The sequence below is a fragment of the Somniosus microcephalus genome, chromosome 6, assembly GCF_052327205.1.
Source record: "Somniosus microcephalus isolate GS21.2 chromosome 6, FLI_Smic_1.0, whole genome shotgun sequence".
Lineage (NCBI taxonomy): Eukaryota > Metazoa > Chordata > Chondrichthyes > Squaliformes > Somniosidae > Somniosus > Somniosus microcephalus.
In genome coordinates this window covers 85,065,746-85,088,975 of record NC_140992.1, presented here as the reverse complement: position 1 = coordinate 85,088,975, position 23,230 = coordinate 85,065,746, and the positions used below count along the sequence as shown (strand labels likewise).

The following is a 23,230-nucleotide window of genomic DNA, read 5'->3' as shown; positions in this document are numbered from 1 at the left end:
AAACCTCCTGCCCCTTACCTTGAAACTATGCTCCCTGGTTATTGACCCCTCTACTAATGTGCTGACCCAGGGACACAATTCTTCCTCAAGTGCTTGGGAATTCAGTCTAAGAAAGAACTTGCATTTGTATAGTACCTTAGCATACCGCAGGACTTTGCAAAGCACTTTTCAACCAATTAATCACTTCTGAAGTGCAGTCACTGTAGTTATGTAGGAAAATGTGCAGCCAACTGTACACAGCAATATCCCACAAACTGCAAATGGGATAAATGGCCTGTTAATTTCTTTCTTAATCAGCTGTGTTGTTCAAGGATGGAATATTGGCCAGGAAATCGGCAGAATTTTGTGCTTTTTTTAAAATCGTGTTATGGGATTTTTTACATCCACCTGAAAGGGCAGACAGGGTCTCAATTTAATGTCACAGATGAGAGATAGAAGACATTCTCATGCACCTGCAAGTGACCAGCTCAAAAGCAACATTACAAAGACCTAAGGAAAATTCAGCTAATTCCTCAATACTGTGCATAACATGGGGGAATGGAGAAAAAATAAACATTAAAGAAGGAAACAGAAGTGTATTTGTCTAGTAAATATCTAAGTATTTAGAAGATGAAGAATGATAATGCCGAGGAATGGAAAGCTTTCTACTTAGTCACTCAAGCTCCACTTCAAACACTCACAACTAAGGTACAACATAAGTAGATGCAGATTAAGCTTGAACTCTGCTTCAACAATGTGCTTTAGGCCCAACCTCAAAAGGGGCAATCTCTACGGCAGCAGCATGTCAATTTTTACTTTCCACATTAGCCATCTGGTGGCCTGAAAGTGAGGTTGCCCATATAGTTTCAATTAGTGCCAAATTTAGGGTAATTATGTGATATTCACCCATGCTCACTGGAAATTGGATTGAAACTGTCCAAACACATTTCACAAGGACCCTTACAGTCAGCATACATAGGAGCTTTTCACCCCATCAGTCGGAGCTGGATATGAATTGAAGTCAAGATGCAATAGGCCAGTATCTAATCTGCTGCAACACAAGTCGCCCTCAAACCAAGTTTTTAAAAATACAGACGTTCGTACTCAATAAGCATTGTTGCACAATGGAATATTTCTTGTTCCAGTAAAATATTTTACCAGGGTACAATTTCTCAGTTGAAAGAAAAAGTAAGTGCCATAGCTACCCCAGATTAACCTAGAATTGCTAGTTTACAATTATTAGTTCATCAGCATTAATCATTTCTCAATTGGGTTTCTTTACATTTATTTTAAATCATCAAAGCCAGAGCATTCATAATATGTAAATAAAACATTATGACTGAAAGTGTTTCTTACCCTATAAAGATCCATAAGCTCGTGAGCAGTGTATTCCTTTGACTGGTTTAAAGGTCTGAACTTAATTTCAGAAGGTGGTTTTGCTGTATAACTAAAGGGTCCGGATACTGTATCCAGATCATGGGTTCCGATAGCAACCAGAGCGCGCTTCCTAGAGAAACATTTATACACAAATTATTTTCTCAAAATTTCAGACCTAATCTTTCAGTATTACAACTAGAACACTGCAGAATACAACACAAAATTGAGCATCTAAAAATTGAAAATATTGTGTCACATGGATATTTGCATATGTGATGCCTGAAGTATGACAGGCATATCTCAAAACTACATCTTAAAAATTAGGAGATACATATTCTCTTTAGTCGTAGTTTTGTGTAGGCTTTGTCAGAAAGTAAGGGACCAGATGATCTCACCTGCAGATATTTTGATGCAGTTTCTCTTGCAACTCAATGAAACTGTCATAGCGATCCTTGGTAAACTTGATATTACGAAGGACAGCTGCTACAGCATGTGGACGAACCTGCGCAGTCTACAAAGGGAAGAGAATCATCATGAAACTAGCACTTGGACATAGCAACAATAAGGATATGGATTGAGACTGTTACAGATCTAACAATGTTCTATGGTCATGGCGGCACAACATCAAACAACACTATTGGGTACCATTCCTCCCTTCATGGAAATAATTACCAGTTAAAAACTTTTTAAATTCAATCCCTGGTCAGTGCGGAGTTAGATGATCGCAAACAGGGCAGTGATGGAGTATAATAATTGGCCCCAACCACACTGGTTTTGGCAAGAGAAAAAGCTGCCAGGTTTTCCATTCCTGATCCCCATCCAGTGACAACTAGTGTGTGTGTGTGTGTGTGTATTAAATGTTGGAGAAGGCAGCATCAGGCTTGGCTGTGATGCCCCTGTAGTCGCATAGATATGAATGTAGGAGGTATGATCAGTAAGTTCACAGATGACACGAAAATTGGCGGAGTGGTAAATAGTGAGGAGGGAAGCCTCAGGCTACAGGACGATATAGCTGGGTTGGTCAGATGAGCAGAACAGTGGCAAATGGAATTTAACCCTGAAAAGTGTGAGGTGTTGCATTTTGGGAGGACTAACAAGGCAAGGGAATAAACAATGAATGGTAGGACCCTAGGAAGGACAGAGGATCAGAGGGACCTTGGTGTGCATGTACATAGATCCCTGAAGGCAGCAGAAGAAGTAGATAAAGTGGTTAAAAAGGCATATGGGATACATGCCTTCATTAGCCGAGGCATAGAATATAAGAGCAGGGAGGTTATGATGGAGCTGTATAAAACGCTAGTTAGGCCACAGCTGGAATACTGTGTGCAGTTCTGGTCGCCACACTATAGGAAGGATGTGATTGCATTGGAGAGGGTGCAGAGGAGATTCACCAGGATGTTACCTGGGCTGGAGCGCTTTAGCTATGAAGAGAGACTGGACAGGCTGGGGTTGTTTTCCTTAGAGCAGAGAAGGCTGAGGAGGGACCTGATTGAGGTGTACAAAATTATGAGGGGCATAGATAGGGTAGATAGAAAGGAACACTTCCCCTTAGTAGAGGGGTCAATAACCAGGGGGCATAATTTCAAGGTAAGGGGCAGGAGGTTTAGAGGGGATTTGAGGAAAAACTTTTTCATCCAGAGGGTGGTTGGAATCTGGAACTCACTGCCTGAAAGGGTGGTAGAGGCAGGAACCCTCACAACATTCAAGAAGCATTTAGATGAGCACTTGAAACGCCATAGCATACAAGGCTACGGACCAAGTGCTGGAAAATGGGATTAGAATAGACAGGGCTTGATGGCCGGTGCAAACACGATGGGCCGAAGGACCTCTTTCTGTGCTGTACAACTCTATGACTCGAGGCACTCATCACCAGAGTTCACGTGAGTAATGCCAGCCGGGTAAGGTGCCTGTGGAACTGCACCCTAGCAAGAAATCATGCATTTAGGAGAAAAGGGGAAGAGAGGAAAAAGGCCAAAATAAAGACTTTTTTCAAATGCAGAAATCTGGTACAATAGGTTAGCATCATGTCCTCTCACCTTTGCCACCTGGGTTCAAATCCATCCCATTGGTCTGGGAAACACAAATGTCATACTCCTGCAGGAGCAGGTGTTTTGAGGTTGGGGCTCAGAAATATTGTTGGGCAGATTAAAAGCAGCTTTACTGTGCATCTAACAGTGGCATATCACAGAATCACAGAATCTACAGTGCAGATAGAGGCCATTTCGGCCCATTGAGCCTGCACCGACACATATCCCACCCTACCCCCGTAACCCCATGTATTTAATCCCCTAACACTAAGGGTCAATTTATCATAGCCAAATCAACCTAACCTGCACATCTTTGGACTGTGGGAGGAAACCGGAGCACCCGGAGGAAACCCACGCAAACACGGGGAGAATGTGCAAACTCCACACAGACAGTTGCCCGAGGCCAGATTTGAACCCGGGTCCCTGGCGCTGTGAGGCAACAGTGCTAACCACTATGCCACCGTGCCCCCCTATCTGGCCTAGGAGTGCTTAATGCTGGCACTAAGTGCATGAAATGAACAAATATTTGTAAGACTAACATTCCTCATCTTGATGAAAATATTGGCCCGGAATTTGCGGTTGTAATGATGGCGAAACTGTCAGTTTTCACCGTCATTACTCTGTATAACTGACAGCAACTTCTGGAGTCCACAAGTGCGCAGTTAAACGCGGAAATCCAGAAGTTGCTGTCGGTGATACCCTGCTCCTCCACAGGGTGCGCTTTTGCAGTCCTCGCAAGTTGGAAATCAATTCGAAGTCACTGAATTGATGTGACCTTCAACTTTTGATGCACTATTCTCGCTATAAAAACCCTTGAAAAGCCTTGTTGAATGAGGTGTAACTGAGTTTTTAATGGTGTACTAAGTCATACTTACTGCTGAACAACCTCTCTGGTCCTGAAAAACTAATTTTGTATTTGTGGAGTGTCATTTTTTCCAATCTATGATTACATTTTTTTTTTCTTTACAAATCTTTAATTTTTTTTTAAGTTTGTTTATGATATTTCAGTTTCTATCTTAATCCCATGTGCATGTCCCAATCTTTATTTTGCTTTCTGAAAAATTATTAAAAAGTAATGATAACATTTGCTTTTTACTTCCTGGTTTGCTGTCTGAGAATTCTTCAGTGATTGGCTGCTTAGCCTGCTTGATGACATCACTGTTGCTGGACACCACAGATCCCCTATACATGGCGGCAGATGGAAGGTCATGTCGGAAAAGGTGAAACTGACGACACACAACCTGCTAAAAGTATGTGGGCAGCTTTCTTCGAGGTCAGCAGCGAGCGCCGTCACTTCACCGCTGACTGCAAAATCCGAACCAATGTGCTTTTTTTTCAATAAAAAAGTGCATATGCTTCAAGGATTAGTTTGATTGTTTGGGAGAAGTAGCAGATGGGCTATTGGCAAATGGATTTTGAGATTTTTTTTTAATTGTAAAAAATCCTACTTTTAATTATGCATCTTATATATAATACTTCAGCTTATTATGCAATAAACTTTTTCTTACCTCTTTGGTGATAATTAATTGCTGCATGTCCCCATTAAGTGGTCCCACTCTTGTGTACCTTGGAGCTTCAATTCTGTTTGGGCACATGGAAATTAGACTATGACCACCACCATACTTCAGAAGCATGGATATTTTAAAACATTAACGACTTCATGACAAACCAAACATAATGAGGGCAGCAAATTCTCCACAGAACAAACAAGGTTTGTAATTAAAAATCATTAAGAAACATTACCTGTCCTTGAAGACCTGCAATCCACGGGTCAATCCTTCCAGGCATAAGAGATCATAGCGGTTAGCAGGAACATCAATTTTATACAGTACCACATCAGATGCACCCTCTGCTTTTCCATCTCCCTGTTCTCTGCTTATAATGTCCTTCTCAGATGTCTGCAGATAAAGAACCAATATTTACTTACATCAGCTTCATAACAGCTGGGTAATTTTCCATCTGAACTTAAGAGAGCATCCTGCAGCATCCACCTCCCACCAAACTAAAATGGTAAAGGCACTGGCCCAGAATTTGCGGTCCTGATGACAGCGAACTGGCAATATTCGCTATCATTTCGCCTTTGAAACTGACCGCAACTTCAGGATTTAGCACATGCGGAAATCCTGAAGTTGCAGTCTGTCATTCACTACTCCGACACAGGCTGCGCTGTGCCCCACCCCCACTTCCCAACCAAGCCAGCCATCAGTGAAATCTCTCAAATCATGGAAACTGATGAAAACTTCGGCTCTTCCGCAGTAATTGTGCTGTTAAATTCCCCACTAAAAGTTAGACCCAAAGGACTTAGCCTGAAAAACTAATTTTAATTTTGTGCCGTGTCAAATTTATTGATTTTAATAAAAACTACAATTTTTAAGAGTTAAAAAAAAAATTCTATTTTTTAAAAATTTTGTTCATCTTTATTTCAGGTTTGCCTTTTCCCCATGTGAGAGCTCCAATCTTTGTTTTGCTCTCTCCAGCATTTTTAAAAAGTTGCATTTTAAGAGCTTACCCACTTCCTGGTTCGCTGTCTGTGAGAATTCTGCATTTTGATTGGCTGCTCAGACAGCTTGTTGACATCACAGCAGCTCGCATTGGGGGATTCCCACTATATGTGAATTACATGTCGGCAAACCCAAACTTCTCGACACAGAGATCGCGAGATCTTTGTGCGAAGCTTACTTCGGGGCCAGTGGCGAAAGCCTTTGCTTCGCCGCAGACCGCAAATTCCGGGTCAATATATAATAGTAATACAGATCAGCAGAGTCTCAGTTTTGATCCCAGATCTGTGCCATTAGCTGATCTCAGCCAGCATGCAGTAGGAATGCCAAACTAGGCCTCACCAGCTCTGAGCTACGATTAGGGAAGGTGTGGGGGTGAAAACAGTCTGGATTCATCCTCCTGATCATTATCCAGTGACACCTGCTGGAAAATGTGCATTTGTACATTAGGTTAGGTTCAGCTATGGTGCTCCACATGGTTGAATAGCCTACCACCAATAATTATGTAGACTCATACATGAAGAATGGCCATTGCTGTGGAGGGCAGATAGCACCCACTGAACTGTACGCTAACAACAGTGAGCACCCTGAGGAGAGAAAATTGGAAAGGAAAAATCCTCCTATGCTTTTCTTTTTGTTAGCACACCATGCATTTCCTGACCAAAAGCATCTTGGCAACAGTCTTCCACATTCACTAGACATATATTAGCCAGCTATAATATAATACTGTACCACTTCATCCAATTCCAGACCAAACTCAAAACATAGTTCATCAAATTCTTCGTCAGCTGTAAAACAAAATAAACAAGATAGGTGTTATTGAAACCAATTACTGCACAAAATTCCTGAAAGAATTCCCATATAATTTTATGCAGTTAAGAGTAAATAACCACCCCATTTTCCCCAATAATGCACTACTTACAATGGCGAATTTTCTATGAATGTAAATTAAAAAAACATATCTGTACCTAACCACCAACTTGAAAATTGAATTTCAAATGGAAATGTAAAATGTACAACTGACAGCTCCCTGGGAGGACAGTATATACAGTTATAAGATTCAACATTCAGTGAATGCACAGCTCAGTGCTGATGTTGAGGAAATGCTGGGCTCAACACAAAGCAGGTTCATCTCATTGCAGAGCACTGTAACTTTTTTTATGGGTACAGAAATGGGCTTCAATCAACCAAATCTGTAGGATAGATCATTCTAGATTATTCAAAAATCTGACCCAAGTAGGTTTACAAGGAGCTAACAAGTACTGCACAAATGAACTTTTGTGAGCTTTCTCTGGAGTTTTCCTTTAATGTTGGGATAGCTTATAGTAATTTACAAAGTAGTGATTCTGACGACATCTTAAACAAAAGATAATATAAACAGAACCACAAGCTTACATTGCTAAATTTAAAGGATCAATGTTTCCATGAAAGGTAATTGGTGAACTATTTTAGCTTATAAACATAAATGTGATGATGTAAGTCACATTGAGTTGTATTGTCTGTCATATTTGTGTAATACAACAGAAACACTGCAAGGTTCTTTTCATGTCCAAACAGGAAAAGGTTTATGCAGCACTGTTTCATTAAGTTTCCCAGGGAGAAAACAGGATAATTTTGCACTTTTAAAATGCTTTTTTTTTGTTTCCATTTTTCGCCCCTCCTGAAAACGCAGTAGTCGCCATCATTCCACCTTTGAAACTGGCCGCAACTTCGGGTTTGGAAATCCCAAAGTTGCGGTCAGTCATTGACAGCTCCGAAACAGGCTGTGCTGTGCCCCCTCCCCCCACCCTACAGAGCTGTCAATCTGTGTAATCAGCCAAATTATTGAAAGTGACAAAAACTTTGGCTCTTCTGCAGTAATTACGCTATTAAATTCCCCTAAATTAGACCCAAAGGGATCAGGTGAAATTGATGTTTTAACAGCATATTGACTGCTAAACAAATATTAAGGGCCTGGAAAAGTAATTTTAATTTTGTGCAGTGTGAAATTTGTCCATTTTAAGAAAAATTAAAAATCTTAAGAAACCTTTCAAAAAAATATTCTTTAATTTTTTTTTAATTTGCCCATCTTTATTTCAGGTTTGCTTTTTCCCCATGTGACAGTCCCAATCTTTGTTTTGCTCTCTCCAACTATTTTTAAAAGTTCGAATTTTAAGAGCTTACTCACTTCCTTGTTCACTGTCTGAGATTTCTGCCTTTTGATTGGCTGCTTAGACAGCCTGTTGACATCACAGCAGTTCAAACAAGGGATTCCCAAACTACAGTCCATTGAATTGAATTGAAGGTCGGAAAACCTGAAGTTCTCGACACAGGGATTGCGAGATCTTGTGCAAAGCGTATCTCGGGGCCAGCAGCGAACGCCTTCGCTTCACTGCTGACCGCAAATTCCGGGCCAATATCTTGTTGGGGTATAACTCCAGATGAAAGATAGAAAACACTGGGCCGGATATTCCGATCCCTACAGGTGTGTACGGGCTGTGTACACACCCGTAGGGACATCGGAAATGCCGGTTTTAGGCATGCACAGCGCATGCGCTGTAAACCAGCATTTCCGATCTGTCAAGAATGCTCTTGACAGATCGGACGCCTGCCCTGGAGCAGGGCCTCTGCAGGCGGATAGTTCCGCTTTCTGGTGACCCTCCGCCCGCAGAAAACCCTTAGAAATCTTACGCCTGGTAAAAGCAGGTGTAAGGCCTGCTTTTACCAGGATAAGAGTTGAAAAAAGTTTTTAAAAAAAATTTTCACCAATTTATCATTTAAAAAATACTTTAAAAAAGGTAAGTTTATTTTTAGCCCCGTAAAAACGTTAAGTATTTTTTCAAAAAATTAAATTTTTGTTTAAAATATTTAATTTATTGTAATTTCAACTAATTTTAAAAATGTGATTTAAAAAAAAAAAATTTAATGTTTTAAAGTGTTTTTGTGGTGATCTCCATTCATATATTTGACAGGTCTACCTGTCAAGAGATTCCCTCCTTTGATTGGCTCCCCATGGCCCACGTGATCCCAGGGATATGTGGGCCCTGCGCACTTGGAGTTTGGAGAGGCCCAGGATCGGAACTATGCGCAGCTCGGGAGCCCTCAGGTAAGTGCGTAGATTTTTTCCAGATCAGAGGCCTCCGCACGCAGGAAGTCTCCGATCGGAAAATACGACCCATTCTTATGCACCTGGTGCTGTCTGTGCTATGGTATTTCATCCACGCTGGTAAGTCTTCAACTTCAACCCGGACAGTGGGTGTTGTCGGGCTATACGACTGCAAAGGTTTTGGCAACTGGAGCCGATCCTGTCCTCGCCCAATGTCTACACAAGAACACTTTCAAGCAAGGGTCACTAGTCAGTAATCAGAAGTGAGATTGCTGGATGATTTTGCCCTCCCTAATTCAAGAGCAGTGAGGCCAACTGTAGCACCCAAACCACTGCCCGGGCGGAAATCAGCAGAGACCAGGAATTGAACTTTTGGGACCTTACAGTATTTATTACACAAGTGGTGCCTTTAACCACTAGGCCAGCTTTTCTACTTTTAGAATTAATTATATGATGCAGTCTAGAAGCTGTCTGCATTTGGAATGGTGCAATATTAATAAAAGGGTAAGAAAGATGAGATTTTAGAGTTGACGGTATAATACGTCATGACACTGTGGTAACTACTTCAGCAGACATTATTTTTCCCAGAACGGCAGAAATATATTAATAATATACTGTACAGATTAAATGGATCAAAACAGTGATCATATACCTTCTTGCGGCAATATCCCTCCAAAGAGGATACATTTGCATAGCCTTTACTACATGAATAGATTCTCCACCCCTCCACAGTAACGTGTCGGAATTAAGAAGTAACCTATTGGAAGCATCTTTGGAAAATAAACACAGTTCCGCATTTTTTAAACGAGTTTGCGATCAACCTCAAATCCTTCGTCTCATTCCTGCACCTCTCTCACCCTGATGTTGACAGCTCCGCTCTCAGTGCACCGCGCCGTCTCTAGACGTCGCCGCAAACACGACTGGGGCTCCGGCACTGCATGATGCAATCAGCCAGCGGGAAGGAGCAACTCGGTGTGGAAACAGTGAATGAATCGGAACCCCCGGGGATGGCTCCAGACACTCCATCCTGAGTTCCACGTCTACATTCGGAGTTCCACGTTCCACATTCGGAGTTCCAGGCTCGCCTTACCCGCTCCTCTCCCTCCCTCTCTGTCTGTCCCAGCCCGATCGGTCAGTCTCTCCTTCCCTCCTCAACCCCCCAGCTCGTCTGTTCCCGGGCACTCTTAGGCCGCCGACAGCTAAGACCATGAATGAACTCACTGTATGTTTGACCCAAAGCCCGGAATAACAAATCCCGCTTGACGCTGACGGTCGGCATGGTCCAAACCGGCAGAAACAGCCAGGCTGAGCATGCGCACAAGGTGGAAACCAAGCCCTCGCCGCAGTTGCCTTTCCCACGCCTGAGCTTTGCTGCGCCCTTTTTTTCTTTTGCGATGGATTCGGCAGATAATCATTTTTTTCTAACACATGATATGCATTGTTTTATTTGTTTAAAAAAAACCTCTTGCGGTATTTAATATATATTTCGTTGCCATTTGCCTTCGGGCGGACAGTGCAGGTACCTCCTCGAGGAACACTCAATCCGCAGGTTGTCAGGACCTCAGGGGCAAGGTCCTTCGGTGCTGACGGAAATTCCGAGCGGACCCCCCGGCAGGAAGAGCTGCCCGGAGCCAGCGGCTCTGTAGGAAAGAGTAATCTGTCAGTACAGGGCTGCAAATACCAGACATTGTGTACACGCTAACAGTGAAGAGTAATCTGTCGGTTCAGGGCTGTAAATACTAAACAGTGTTGACATTAGTAATAAAGAGCAACATATTATTTCAGGGCTGCAGATACCACAGTCTATGCATCAACAGTGAAGAGCAACCTGCCACTACAGGGCTGCAAATACCAAATCGTGTATATCTCAATTGTAAAGAGAAACTTTTCAATACAGGTCCCCTGTGAGCTGAGAACGAATGGCACCAGTTGTTCGTATGACTTGCACTTGCCCATAGACTTTGTGGGCTTTTGCAGGACAAGTTGATGTTAGCCAAACAGCGCAGCACCCTCTACAGGACATTTGGGACCTGTGCGAACAAGGCAAACAACTTGCCCCACGGAACTTATCTCTTCCTATCTTGACTATCTTTTCTCCCCTTGTCCAGTCTCTTCCCTCCTACACCCGCAACTCTTCGGACGCCCTCCGCCACTTTAACAGTTTCCTGGCCCCAACCGCTTCCTTTTCACCATGGACGTACAATCACTCTACACCTCCATCCCCCACCCGGATGGCCTGAGGGCGCGCCGCTTCTTCCTTGAACAGAGGCCCAACCAGTCCCCATCCACCACCACCCTCCTTCGCCTGGCTGAACTTGTTCTCACATTGAACAACTTCTCCTTTAACTCCACTCATTTCTTCCAAATCAAAGGTGTTGCCATGGGTACCCGCATGGGTCCTAGCTATGCCTGCCTTTTTGTGGGCTATGTGGAACAATCTTTGTTACAGTCCTACTCGGGTCCCCTCCCTCACCTCTTTTTCCGATACATTGATGACTGTATCGGTGCCGTTTCCTGCTCTCGCCCCGAACTTGACAATTTCATTCACTTTGCCTCCAATTTCCACCCTTCCCTCACCTTCACATGGTCCATCTCTGACTCTTCCCTTCCCTTCCTCGACTTCTCCGTCTCCATCTCTGGGGATAGGTTATCGACCAATATTCACTACAAGCCCACTGACTCCCACAGCTACCTGGACTACACTTCTTCCCACCCCGCTTCCTGTAAGGACTCTATTCCACTCTCCCAGTTTTTCCGTCTCCGCCGTATCTGCTCCGACGATGCCACCTTCCACACCAGTGCTTCAGACATGTCTTCCTTTTTCTGCAACCGAGGATTCCCCTCTACCGTGGTTGACACTGCCCTCGACCGTGTCAGTTCTATCTCCCGCACTTCTGCCCTCACCCCTGCCCCTCCCTCCCGGAACCACGATAGGGTTCCCCTTGTCCTCACCTTTCACCCCACCAGCCTCCACATTCAACGGATCATCCTCCGGCATTTCCGCTACCTCCAAAGTGATCCCACCACCAAACGTATCTTCCCCTCCCCTCTCCTTTCAGCATTCCGTAGGGACCGCTCCCTCCGAGACACCCTAGTCCACTCCTCTATCACCCCAAACACCCCTTCCCCTTCGCCTGGCACCTTCCCGTGCAAGTGGAGGAGATGTAACACCTGCCCCTATACCTCCCCCCTTCCCACTGTCCAGGGCCCCAAACACCCCTTCCAGGTGAAACAGCGATTTACTTGTACTTCTCGCAATCCACTATACTGTATTCGCTGCTCACAATGCGGTCTCCTCTACATTGGGGAGACCAAATGCAGATTGGGTGACCGCTTTGCGGAACACCTCCGTTCAGTCCGTAAGGGTGACCCCGAGCTTCCAGTCGCTTGTCATTTTAATTCACCGCTCCATTCCCACTCGGACCTCCTTGGCCTCTTGTATTGTTCCACGGAAGCTCAACGTAAACTCGAGGAACAGCACCTCATCTTCCGATTAGGCACTCTGCAGCCTTCCGGACTCAATATCAAGTTCAACAATTTCAGATCATTTCCTCGGCCCCTATTACACATTTTTTCTTGTAATTTTTCCACTCCTTTCCCCCCCACCATTCCTTTTGTTTCTCTCTCACACCTGGCAGCTATCTCTTGCCCTGCCAGTACACTTTACACCTAATCTCAGCCTATTACCATCTCGTCTAGCTCTTTTACTCCTTTTGTTTCTTTCACTTCTTTTGTCTGATCGCAGCCCTGCCTTCGATCTATTTTCTTTTCTTTCCAGTTTTGAAGAAGGGTTCGACCCGAAACGTCAACTCAAATTTCTCTCCACGGATGTTGCCTGATCTGCTGAGTTTTTCCAGCATTTTCTGTTGTTATTTCGGATTTCCAACATCTGCAGTATTTTGCTATCAAACAACTGTGTATCTCCTTAACCAATCAGATTGAGGAATCATTAATGAGTCTGAGCCAGGAAGTGTAAATTAGAATAGTGAATTCAATGTCAAATCAGGTACAGAAAGCAAAATAAAGAAAGGGAAATAAAGATTGGATTAAGAGAGAGATAAAAGAGACAGAAAGAAAAAGTAAAAAAAAGTAATGGCTCAGAAATTCGGGCCTCCACGGGTGAGTACGCACGGGGCACTCACCTGTAGGCCCAACGGAAGTGCCAGTTTTGTGCATGCACTGCGCATGCGTGGGAAACCGGAACTTCAGTTCCCTTAAAGGAAGGGGTTCAGAGGTCGAACGCGTACGCCGGAGAGGCAGTGCGTGCGCATGGAACTAACGTTTTTTTTCCCGGTTTCTCTGGGAGGGTAAGTCTCCAGGAGTTACACATGTAAAAAGCAGGCGCAAGGCCTGCTTTTAACAAGGTAAGTGGTGAATTAATTAAAATTAAAACATTTATTTCCACAGGTTTATTATTTTTAAATACTTTAAAGAAAGGTAAGTTTATTTTTAGCCCCGTTAGAAAATGTAATTAATGTTTTCAAAAATTTAAATTATTGTTTAAAATAGTTATTTTATGTAATTTATAGTTATTTTAAAAATGTGATTTTTTAAAAATTTATTTGAAGTTTTAGTGATGTTTTGGGGCTTATAGTATTTATAATTTTGACAGCTGTTCCTGTCAATTTTATGAATGGGCATTCCCTGCTACCATTGGCTCTCCATGGCCCACGTGATCCCAGGGGACGCATCGAACTAACTGCGCCCCTGGGATACACAAGCACTGCGTGCCGGCAGTTGGAGCAGGCCCAGGATCGAAATCCCACGCGGGCCCACAGCTCAACGGCCGGCGCGCTAGGTAAGTGTAGGTCGGAGGCTTGCACCCGCGGGAAACCTCCGACCCGAATTTCTGGGCCATTATATTTAGAATCATAGAATGGTTACAGCACGGTAGATGGCCATTCGGCCTGTCGAGCCCATTCCACCAGCATGTCTATGTCCTCTTGAGGTTTATCACTATCCTCACTGTTCACTATACTTCCAAGTTTTGTGTCATCTGCAAATTTTGAAATTGTGCCCTGTACACCCATGTCCAAGTCATTAATATTTATCAAGAAAAGCAGTGGTCCTGGAACTGACCACTGTATACCTTCCCCCAGTCCGAAAAACAACCATTCACCACTACTCTCTGTTTCCTGTCACTTAGCCAACTTTGTATCCGTGCTGCCACTGTCCCTTTTATTCCATAGGCTTCAACTTTGCTGGCAAGCCTATTACAGTATGTGACACTTTGTCGAATGCCTTTTGGAAATCCATGTACACTACGTCAACCGCATTACCCTCATCAACCCTCTCTGTTACCTCATCAAAAAACTCGATCAAGTTGGTTAAACACAATTTGCCTTTAACAAATCCATGCTGGCTTTCCTTAATTAATCCACACCAATCCAAGTGACTGTTAATTTTGTCCCTGATTGCTGTTTCTAAAAGCTTCCCCACTACCAAGGTTAAACTGACTGGCCTTTTGAACAATGGTGTAACATTTGCAATTCTCCAGTCCTGTGGCACCACCCCCATATCTATGGAGGATTGGAATATTATGGCTAGTACCTCCATGATTTCCGCCCTCAATTCCCTCAGCATCCCATCCGCTTCTGATGATTTATCTACTTTAAGTACAGCCAGCCTTTCTAATACCTCTTCTTTATCAATTTTTATCCTATCAAGTGTCTCCACTACCTCCTCTATGTCTATGGCAGCATCCTCTTCCTTGGTGAAGACAGATGCAAGGTGCTTGTTTAGTACCTCAGCCATACTCTCTGCCTCCATGCATAGGTCTCCTTTTTGGTCCCTAATCGGCCCCACCTCTCCTCTTACTATTTATATGCCTATAGAAGACTTTTGGATTACCTTTTATATTGGCTGCCATTCTATTCTCATAGCCACTCTTTGCCCCTCTTATTTTCTTTTTCACTTTTCCTCTGAACTTTCTATATATAGCCTGATTCTCAGATGTATTTGCCACATGACATCTGTCATACATGCTCTTTTTCTGCTTCATCATACTCTCTAACTGTTTTGTCATCCAGGGAGCCCTGACTTTAGTTGTCCTGCCTTTCCCCCTAGTGGGAATGTACCTCAACTGTACCTGAACTATTTCCTCTTTAAAGGCAACCCATTGTTCCATTACAGTTTTGCCTGACAATCTTTGATTTCAGTTTACCCAGGCCAGATCCGTTCCCACTGAAATTGGCTTTCCCCCAGTTAAACATTTTTACTCTAGATTGCTCCTTGTCCTTTTCTATAGCTAATCTAAACCTTATGATACTATGATCACTGTTCCCTAAATGTTCACCTACTGACACTTGCTCCACTTGACCTACCTCATTCCCCAGAACCAGATCCAGCAATGCCTCCTCCCTCATCAGGCCGGAAACATACTGATCAAGAAAGTTCTCCTGAACACGCTTCAGAACTTTTCCCCCTTCTCTGCCCTTTACTCTTTTACGATTCCAGTCTATATTAGGATAGTTGAAGTTCCCCATTAATACTACTCTATAGCTCTAGCACCTCTCTGTAATTTCTCTGCAGATTTGCTCCTCCATATCTTTCCCACTATTTGGTGGTCTATAGAATAAACCTAGTGGTGTAATGGTACCTCTATTATTTCTTAACTCTAGCCATATAGATTCTGTCCTTGACTCCTCCGGGACATTCTCCCTCTCCAGCACTGTAACAGTCTTCTTAACCAATATTGCCACATCATCTCCTAGCTTTCCTTCCCTATCTTTCCTGAAAACCTGATAACCAGGAATATGTAATACCCAATCCTGCCCTTTTTTGAGCCAGGTCTCAGTTATTGCCACAACATCAGATTCCTGTGTGGCTATTTGTGCCTGCAGCTCACTTACCTTGTTTACTATGCTTTGTGCATTCAGTGGTAGGGAAATTATTGGAAAATATTCTGAGGGACAGAATTAGTCTCCACTTTGAGAGGCAAGGATTAATCAACGATGGTCAGCATGGCATTGTCAGGGGGAGATCATGTCTAACCAATTTGATTGAATTTTTCGAGGGGGTGACTAAGTGTGTGGATGAGGGTAGTGCAGTTGATGTAGTCTACATGGACTTCAGTAAGGCTATTGACAAAGTCCCACATGGGAGACTGGTCAAGAAGGTAAGAGCCCATGGGATCCAGGGCAATTTGGCACATTGGATCCAAAATTGACTTAGTGGCAGGAGGCAGAGGGTGATAGTCGAAGGTTGTTTTTGTGACTGGAAGCCTGTGTCCAGTGGTGTACCGCAGGGATCATTGCTGGGTCCCTTGCTGTTTGCAGTATATATTAATGATTTAGATATGAATGTAGGAGGTATGATCAGTAAGTTCACAGATGACACAAAAATTGATAAAGTGGTAAATAGCGAGGAGGGAAGCCTCAGGCTACAGGACGATATAGACGGGTTGGTCAGATGGGCAGAACAGAACAAATGGAATTTAACCCTGAAAAATGTGAGGTGATGCATTTTGGGAGGACTAACAAGGCAAGGGAATACACAATGAATGGTAGGACCCTAGGAAGGACAGAGGATCAGAGGGACCTTGGTGTGCATGTACATAGATCCCTGAAGGCAGCAGGACAGGTAGATAAGGTGGTTAAGAAGGCATATGGGATACTTGCCTTCATTAGCCGAGGCATAGAATATAAGAGCAGGGAGGTTATGATGGAGCTGTACAAAACGCTAGTTAGGCCACAGCTGGAATACTGTGTGCAGTTCTGGTCACCACACTGTAGGAAGGATGTGATTGCATTGGAGAGAGCGCAGAGAAGATTCACCAGGATGTTACCTGGGCTGGAGCACTTCAGCTATGAAGAGAAATTGGACAGGCTGGGGCTGTTTTCCTTAGAGCAGAGAAGGCTGAGGGGGGACCTGATTGAGGTGTACAAAATTATGAGGGGCATTGATAGGGTAGATAGAAAGGAACTTTTCCCCTTAGTAGAGGAATCAATAACCAGGGGGCATAGTTTCAAGGTAAGGGGCAGGAGATTTAGAGGAGATTTGAGGAAAAACTTTTTCACCCAGAGGGTGGTTGGAATCTCAAACTAACTGCCTGAAGGGGTGGTAGAGGCAGGAACCCTCACAACATTCAAGAAGCATTCAGATGAGCACTTGAAATGCCAGAGCATACAAGGCTACGGTCCAAGTGCTGGAAAATGGGATTAGAGTAGACAGGGCTTGATGGCTGGCGCAGACCCGATGGGCCAAAGGGCTTCTTTCTGTGCTGTATAACTCTATGACTCTATGGCCTAGAGATTCACTGGCATCCCGTTTGGGGTGCCAGTCTCGCCAGGGCGCCAGAAGTACTGCCCCGGAAGGAGTCGTGGCCGCCTGCCGCAAATTCACTTTCAGCGCCCCAGACGGAAGCGCGGCGCTACTCGAGGCGCCCCGCATCCCTCTTGGGGCGCTGCAACTGAAAATCACAGCGCAACATGCCACAGCGCCACACGCTGCGGCACGGCACGCTGCGGTACTGCAGGCCTTCCTCCCCTTCTTAAAGGGGAGGGGCCTGCTGCGGCGCACTCGAAGAGCTCGAGTGCTAGTAAAAGAGCCCGGCACCGAGGAGAAGTGCCGGGCTCTTGGGACACAGCCGGCACTCCGCGGGGGTGGGGGGTGCTCAGGAGGCCGGGGACGGCGGCGCGGGGAGGTGCTGGCAGGCGGCCAGCAAAAAAAATGGCCTCCCCGCACCTCAGCGCCTCTACCGCCGCAGGTAGGCCCCCCTGAACCGGTCGCAAATTGCAACCGGCGTTAAAGCAGGGGGCGCTACTAAATTTCGCGTTCGGGGCAGTAGCGGGGCGCTGCGCACACCGATGACGTCATCGGTAGCGATGCAGCGCTAACGGCTAGCGCCGCCATTAGCGTCCCGCTAAATTTAGCGGGAGGCATGGCCAGTGGCGCAAAACCCACTAAGTGCCCTCTTAGGGCACTAATGGGTGGTGCAGCCCACTGAATTTCTAGGCCCATGACTCTATGACATATATACACTGTAAACCCATCTTAAACCATCCTGTATTCTCTCTTAGTTTGACCCCACCTAATACCTTACTATTTCTTACTTTAGTGCTGTCTACCTCTCCCAATCCTTTGAACACTTTATTTCCCCTTTCTACTGTTACATCCTGGTACCCATCCCACTGCCAAATTAGTTTAAACCCTCCTCAACAGCACTGGCAAACCTCACCGCGAGGATATTGTTCCGGCCCTGTTGAGGTGCTACCCGTCCGGCCTGTACAGGTCCCACCTCCCCCAGAACCGGTCCCAATGCCCCAGGAATCTGAAGCCCTCCCTCCTGCACCATCTCTCCAGCCACGCATTCATCTGCTCTATCCTCCTATTTCTATACTCACTCACGCGTGGCACCGGTAGTAATCCAGAGATTACTACCTTTGAGATCCTGCTTTTTAATCTCTTTCCTAGCTCCCTAAAATCTGCCTGCAGGACCTCATCTCTCTTTCTACCTATGTCATTGGTACCAATATAGACCATGACCTCTGGCTGTTCACCCTCACCCCTCAGAATGTTCTGCAGCTGCTCAGAAACATCCTTGACTCTGGCACCAGGGAGGCAACATACCATCCTGGAATCACGTCTGCGGCCGCAGAAACGCCTGTCTGCTCCCCTAACTATCGAATCCCCTACCACTATTGCTCTCCCAAGCTTCTTCCTCCCCCTTGTACAGCTGAGCCACCCATGGTGCCGCAGAGTTGGCTCTGGCTATACTCCCCAGAGGAACCATTGCCCTCACCAGTACTTAGAACTGAATACTGGTTGGAGAGCGAGATGCACTCGGGGGACTCCTGCACTACCTGCCTGGTCCTCCTCTTCTGTCCAGCGGTCACCCATTCCCTCTCTGCCTGCACACTCCTTAGCTGCGGGGTGACCACCTCCTGAAACATGCTATCCACGAAGCTCTCAGCCTCACGGATGCACCGCAGAGATGCCAGCTGCTGCTTAAGCTCCGAAACCTGGAGCTCGAGCTCCTCCAGCTGACGACATCTCCTGCACACGTGGTTGTCAAGGACACGGGTAGCATCCTGGAGTCCCCACATGGCACAAGATGTGCATTCCATGGGGCTGAGCTGTCCTACAATTTTAGACTATTAACTATCTTACAGAAATAAATGTAAGACTAAGGGGGAGAAATTTGGTATTGCCCCGTTTGGGGCGCAATTATCGGCCGGGCACAAAGTTTAGTGCCTGGCGCTAATTATTGCCTCCGACTGCAAACTTGGCTTTTATTGCCCCTGGAGGTGATTGCAGCGCGAAATCAGGCGCTTCACACCTGTCTTAAGGTGCAAAAGCCGAGGAGCGAAGTGCTAACTCAGAGCACGGGCGCAGCGCAGGTAATGTCAGTTAGCGATGGAACACACACACATTGGCGCTGGCCAGTTCTTAAAGTGGAGGGTTGATCTTGCTCTCCAGCCACACCCTGCTCATTACAGCCTTGAATCTTGGCCTGGAGAGACCTGTGACTACATTTTCCAGCCAAGGACTATGGCGAGGGTGAGAGAACAAGCTCAGCGCTTCAGCGAGCGGGCCTTGGAGGCGCTGATTGGCGCGTTGGAGCACAGAAGATCAATACTGTAGCCAGAGAGTGGCAGGAGGCCTTTGCCGCGCGACTACAGAAGAGTGTGGAGGGAGGTGGCTCTGCACGTCTCCTCCAGGAGCATGGTGCCCAGGACCCATACTCAATATCGCAAAAAGTTCAACGACCTCACTCGGGTCGTCAGGTTGAGTGGCTTTTTTTCAATACCTCTCCATTCCTCCATTTCAACCTCACTCTATGGCCAGAGGGTCTTAAAACCCCAATGCCCAACACTCATCCAACACCTATGGCCCTCTCATGAAACACACACGCACATTCCACATCTTGCATACAGTAAGAGATATTCAACTATGGGAGGCACATCAGGCAAGACCATGGCTGTATATTTATTCAGACGCCGTCCTTTTTCTTGCAGGCCAAGCTATCTCATAACAGGAGACAGCAGCAACGGACGGGTGGAGGGCAGCCTCAGCTGCAACCCCTCAGCAATCTTGAGGTGCACATCCACAGGATTGTGGCAAGCCAAGTGATCAGTCCCGTCGCCCCTGGAGAGGTCGACCCCGTTCAGGACAGCAATGGTAAGTTCATCAGCTTTCTCTCCTCTCTCATCCCACTTGTCCCTCACAACACCAGCCTTTGACACTTTCAATCCAACTTACTAAATTGCTCCACTCCTTCCTCCCTTACTGCCCCACTGTCCTGATGCTAAACCCACTCTTGTACTTCCCTGCTTTCAGATGGTGATTCACCAGCTGTGGAGATGGGCCCTCAAGCTGCAGGCGAGGAGGAAGAGGAAGCTGGAGCATCAGCGCCACCCCCTCCTGAGGAAGCCCATACCCACATTGGGAACACGCCTTCCCTGGAGGGGTGCAGGGGGGAAGGGTCTGATGAGGGTGAAGCTCCGGGACCCAGCAGGCTGCAGCAACGCGATGTGGCTAGGGAAGCTCGGGGGCCTTCTCCCCGGAGGGAGAGTATGCCACTGAGTCCTGCTGCACTGGACGCAGAGGAGGAGCGGCTGATCGCTGAAATGAACACCTAGGCGGTGGACATGCACACTCAGCTCATGGGTGCAGTGGGAAGGGTGCCCGAATGCATTGAATCACTGACAAGGAGTGTGGAGCACTTTGTCGTAGCACAGGCGGATGCCACGCAAATGCTTAGTGCTGTAATTCAGTTACTGGCTGCCGTGATCCAATCTCAGACTGGTCTCATGCAGACTCAGATTGAGGCCACGCGAGCACTGACTGCTGCCATTGTCGCTGGTTCGGACACATTTCCCCAGGGCTCTCACCGCGCCGCAGCAGGCCAGCAATCTGTGCTCCAGCAGATTGCTCCGGATGCTGAGGTGATGCCCCGTGGGAGTGCCAGTGTGTCGGTCGAGCAGGGAGTTGCAATCCTCTCTCAAGATGACAGCATTCCTGCTGCCACCACTGTTACTTCCCCATTGCACTTGCCACCATCTGTAGCCTAGACTGCTGCCGCCCATGCAGAGTTGGTGCAGTCAGCAACCGGGCTCTCCAGACCCAGAGCTGGTTGAGCCCGTCCTTCAAGGGCATCTGTAGTCTCAGGTCCTGACAATCAGCAGCCTTCCACCAGCCTTGCTGCAGCCACTGGGGCCCCATTACGGAGGAGCAGTAGGGTGGGAAGGGGGAAAGTGCGCAAGGGAAGGAGATCACCCTCGAAGGGCAAAAAGTAGGAGGTGTGACAAAATGTTGGGAATTATTTTATTAAAGGCCAAGGATCGTGTTCAAACTTTTGTTTAGTGTTTTGGACATTATCTCCAGGTTGTGAGAGCCAGTTATGTTAATTCATGATTTTTTTGTATTTGTTTCTATTAGTTTGTCGTGAAGAAATGATAGAGTTTGTAAAATAAAAAAGTATTTGTATTCAAAATGTACAGGTTTGGCCTTTGGAGTCATTGCTGCCTTGGCCGGCTTCGGGGTTGTGGGTTGCTTTCATTCATGCTGTTCTCCATGCCAGAAGCCATTTCCTCTGTAGGGGCCTAGAAGCGGCTTGTTATCAGTCATTGACGGACGGCCCTTGCAGTTTCAACATTGTGGGCCTCCCTGGTGCCTTGGTGCTGCTGCTTATCATCCTCCTCCACTTCCTCCTCCTCTTCCTCCTCCTCCGGTGGTGCACCAAGGCCTGGTGGCATTGGCTGGGTCCTGAGGATTGCCAGGTTATGAAGAATGCAGCAAACAACTATGAAGAGGGAGACTCGCTCAGGCGAGTACTGCAGGGCTCCTCCTGAGTGGTCCAGACAGTGGAACCGTTGCTTGAGCACGCAGATCGTCTGCTCAACGATGTTCCTGGTGGCGAGATGGCTCTCATTGTACCGCAGCTCAGCAGGGGTGTTGGGGTGACGGAGTGGTGTCATCAGCCAGATGCAGAGTGGATAACCCTTGTCCCCGAGGAGCCAACCACTTGGCTGATGCGGTGCCTGGAAAAGTTCTGGCACACCGGTCTGGCGCAGGATGAAAGCATCGTGGCTGCTGCCAGGATAGCGGAAATTGAGAGCGAGTATCAGCTGTCTGTGGTCACAGACCAACTGGACATTTAAGGAGTGGAACCTGTGGTGTATGTACCTTGAAGAAGGAACTATATTCTGCAGCCCCTGTATACTGCAGTACCAGTAGTGACCACGCCTGTATATAAGCATGTGAAGTAACTTTGTATAGTAGTTCCAGTTTTGTCTCCGTTCAGTAAACACCTGTTATAACCAACTTCTGCAGTCCGTGTCTCAATTACACACGGACATTACATTGGCGACGAACAGATCCAAACTTACCTACAGTTCTGCACCACCTCACGGGGATCCATCCCTGAAGCGAATTTATTAGAGGTCGAAGCCAGAAGGAAGAAATGCAAAAAGAAAAAAAAACAAACAGAAGAAACGGACGTCGACCGTGGCCAACTGCCCTCTGCTTCATCGAATTCGAAGATTTGCAGGAGAGGCTGTCGAGAGCTGGGCTTGGTTATCCAGTCTATGGTGTTCCAGCTAATCGGGCTGGTGGCAGGTAGTACACTGATACTTCCTGGGCTGCGGCGGGCTAGAGCTCAATCGGGTGGCTTTTCAATGGGGCCAAGCAGCGTTGTCGTGAAGAGGAGAGAGAGAGAGAGGGTGGAGCACACAGGGCGCGGCCGGTGCTATGAAGCCGGGCAGCGTACAGACCCGAGAAGAGGGAGGGAAGTGTCCCATAGGGTCTGCTCTGACGACGGGAACAGTAATTAAAATAAAAGAAAAAGAAATTAGAAGCGCAGAAAGCCGCGAGGAGCTGCAGTTTGCCACGGGGACCGCGGAGAGCGGCGTTGGCAGCAGCACGGGGGGAAGCGCGCGAAGACCATAGGGCGTCGCCATCAAGGCATAAAAATGCCAGCAACAGCGCTGGCAGCAGCGGAAAAGACAGAAAGCGCGGGAGGCGCCATCTTAATCCAGTGGGGAAGAAGGCAAAGCGCGGGAGGCGCCATTTTGTTAAATCGGGGAAGAAGGCAAAGCGCGGGAGGCGCCATCTTAGATCTCCAAGATGCCGAAGACTGGCAATATCACTGCCTTCGATAATGCAATAGAAGACTGGACCACATATGTGGAAAGAGTCGAAGTCTATTGCAAGGCAAATGAAGTAGCCGATGAGAAAAAGGCATCGGTACTACTAAACTTAATGGGCGCAAGAACGTACGGCCTATTGCGGAACCTGATCACTCCAGCCAAACCGATGGAGAA

General features: G+C 46.4%; 1 protein-coding gene across 2 annotated transcripts in view; it reads right to left on the bottom strand.

The window, feature by feature from the left end:
• farsb (phenylalanyl-tRNA synthetase subunit beta) overlaps positions 1-10,296 on the bottom strand; it is a 58,346-nt gene extending 48,050 nt beyond the window's left edge. Inside the window, exons 1-6 of one of the 2 annotated variants that reach the window (XM_085990486.1) lie at positions 10,188-10,296; positions 6,614-6,669; positions 5,127-5,281; positions 4,892-4,964; positions 1,752-1,867; positions 1,336-1,486 (exon numbers count right to left, since the gene is read on the bottom strand). In XM_085990486.1, the coding sequence (XP_085846612.1) occupies positions 1,336-1,486; positions 1,752-1,867; positions 4,892-4,964; positions 5,127-5,281; positions 6,614-6,669; positions 10,188-10,245 (609 nt within the window). In that variant the 5' untranslated portion in view covers positions 10,246-10,296. Of the gene's footprint in view, positions 1-1,335; positions 1,487-1,751; positions 1,868-4,891; positions 4,965-5,126; positions 5,282-6,613; positions 6,670-9,618; positions 9,808-10,187 lie in introns of those variants that run through there. The other variant, XM_085990487.1, reaches the window with a different exon arrangement.
• Between the last annotated feature and the right edge of the window lie 12,934 nt (positions 10,297-23,230).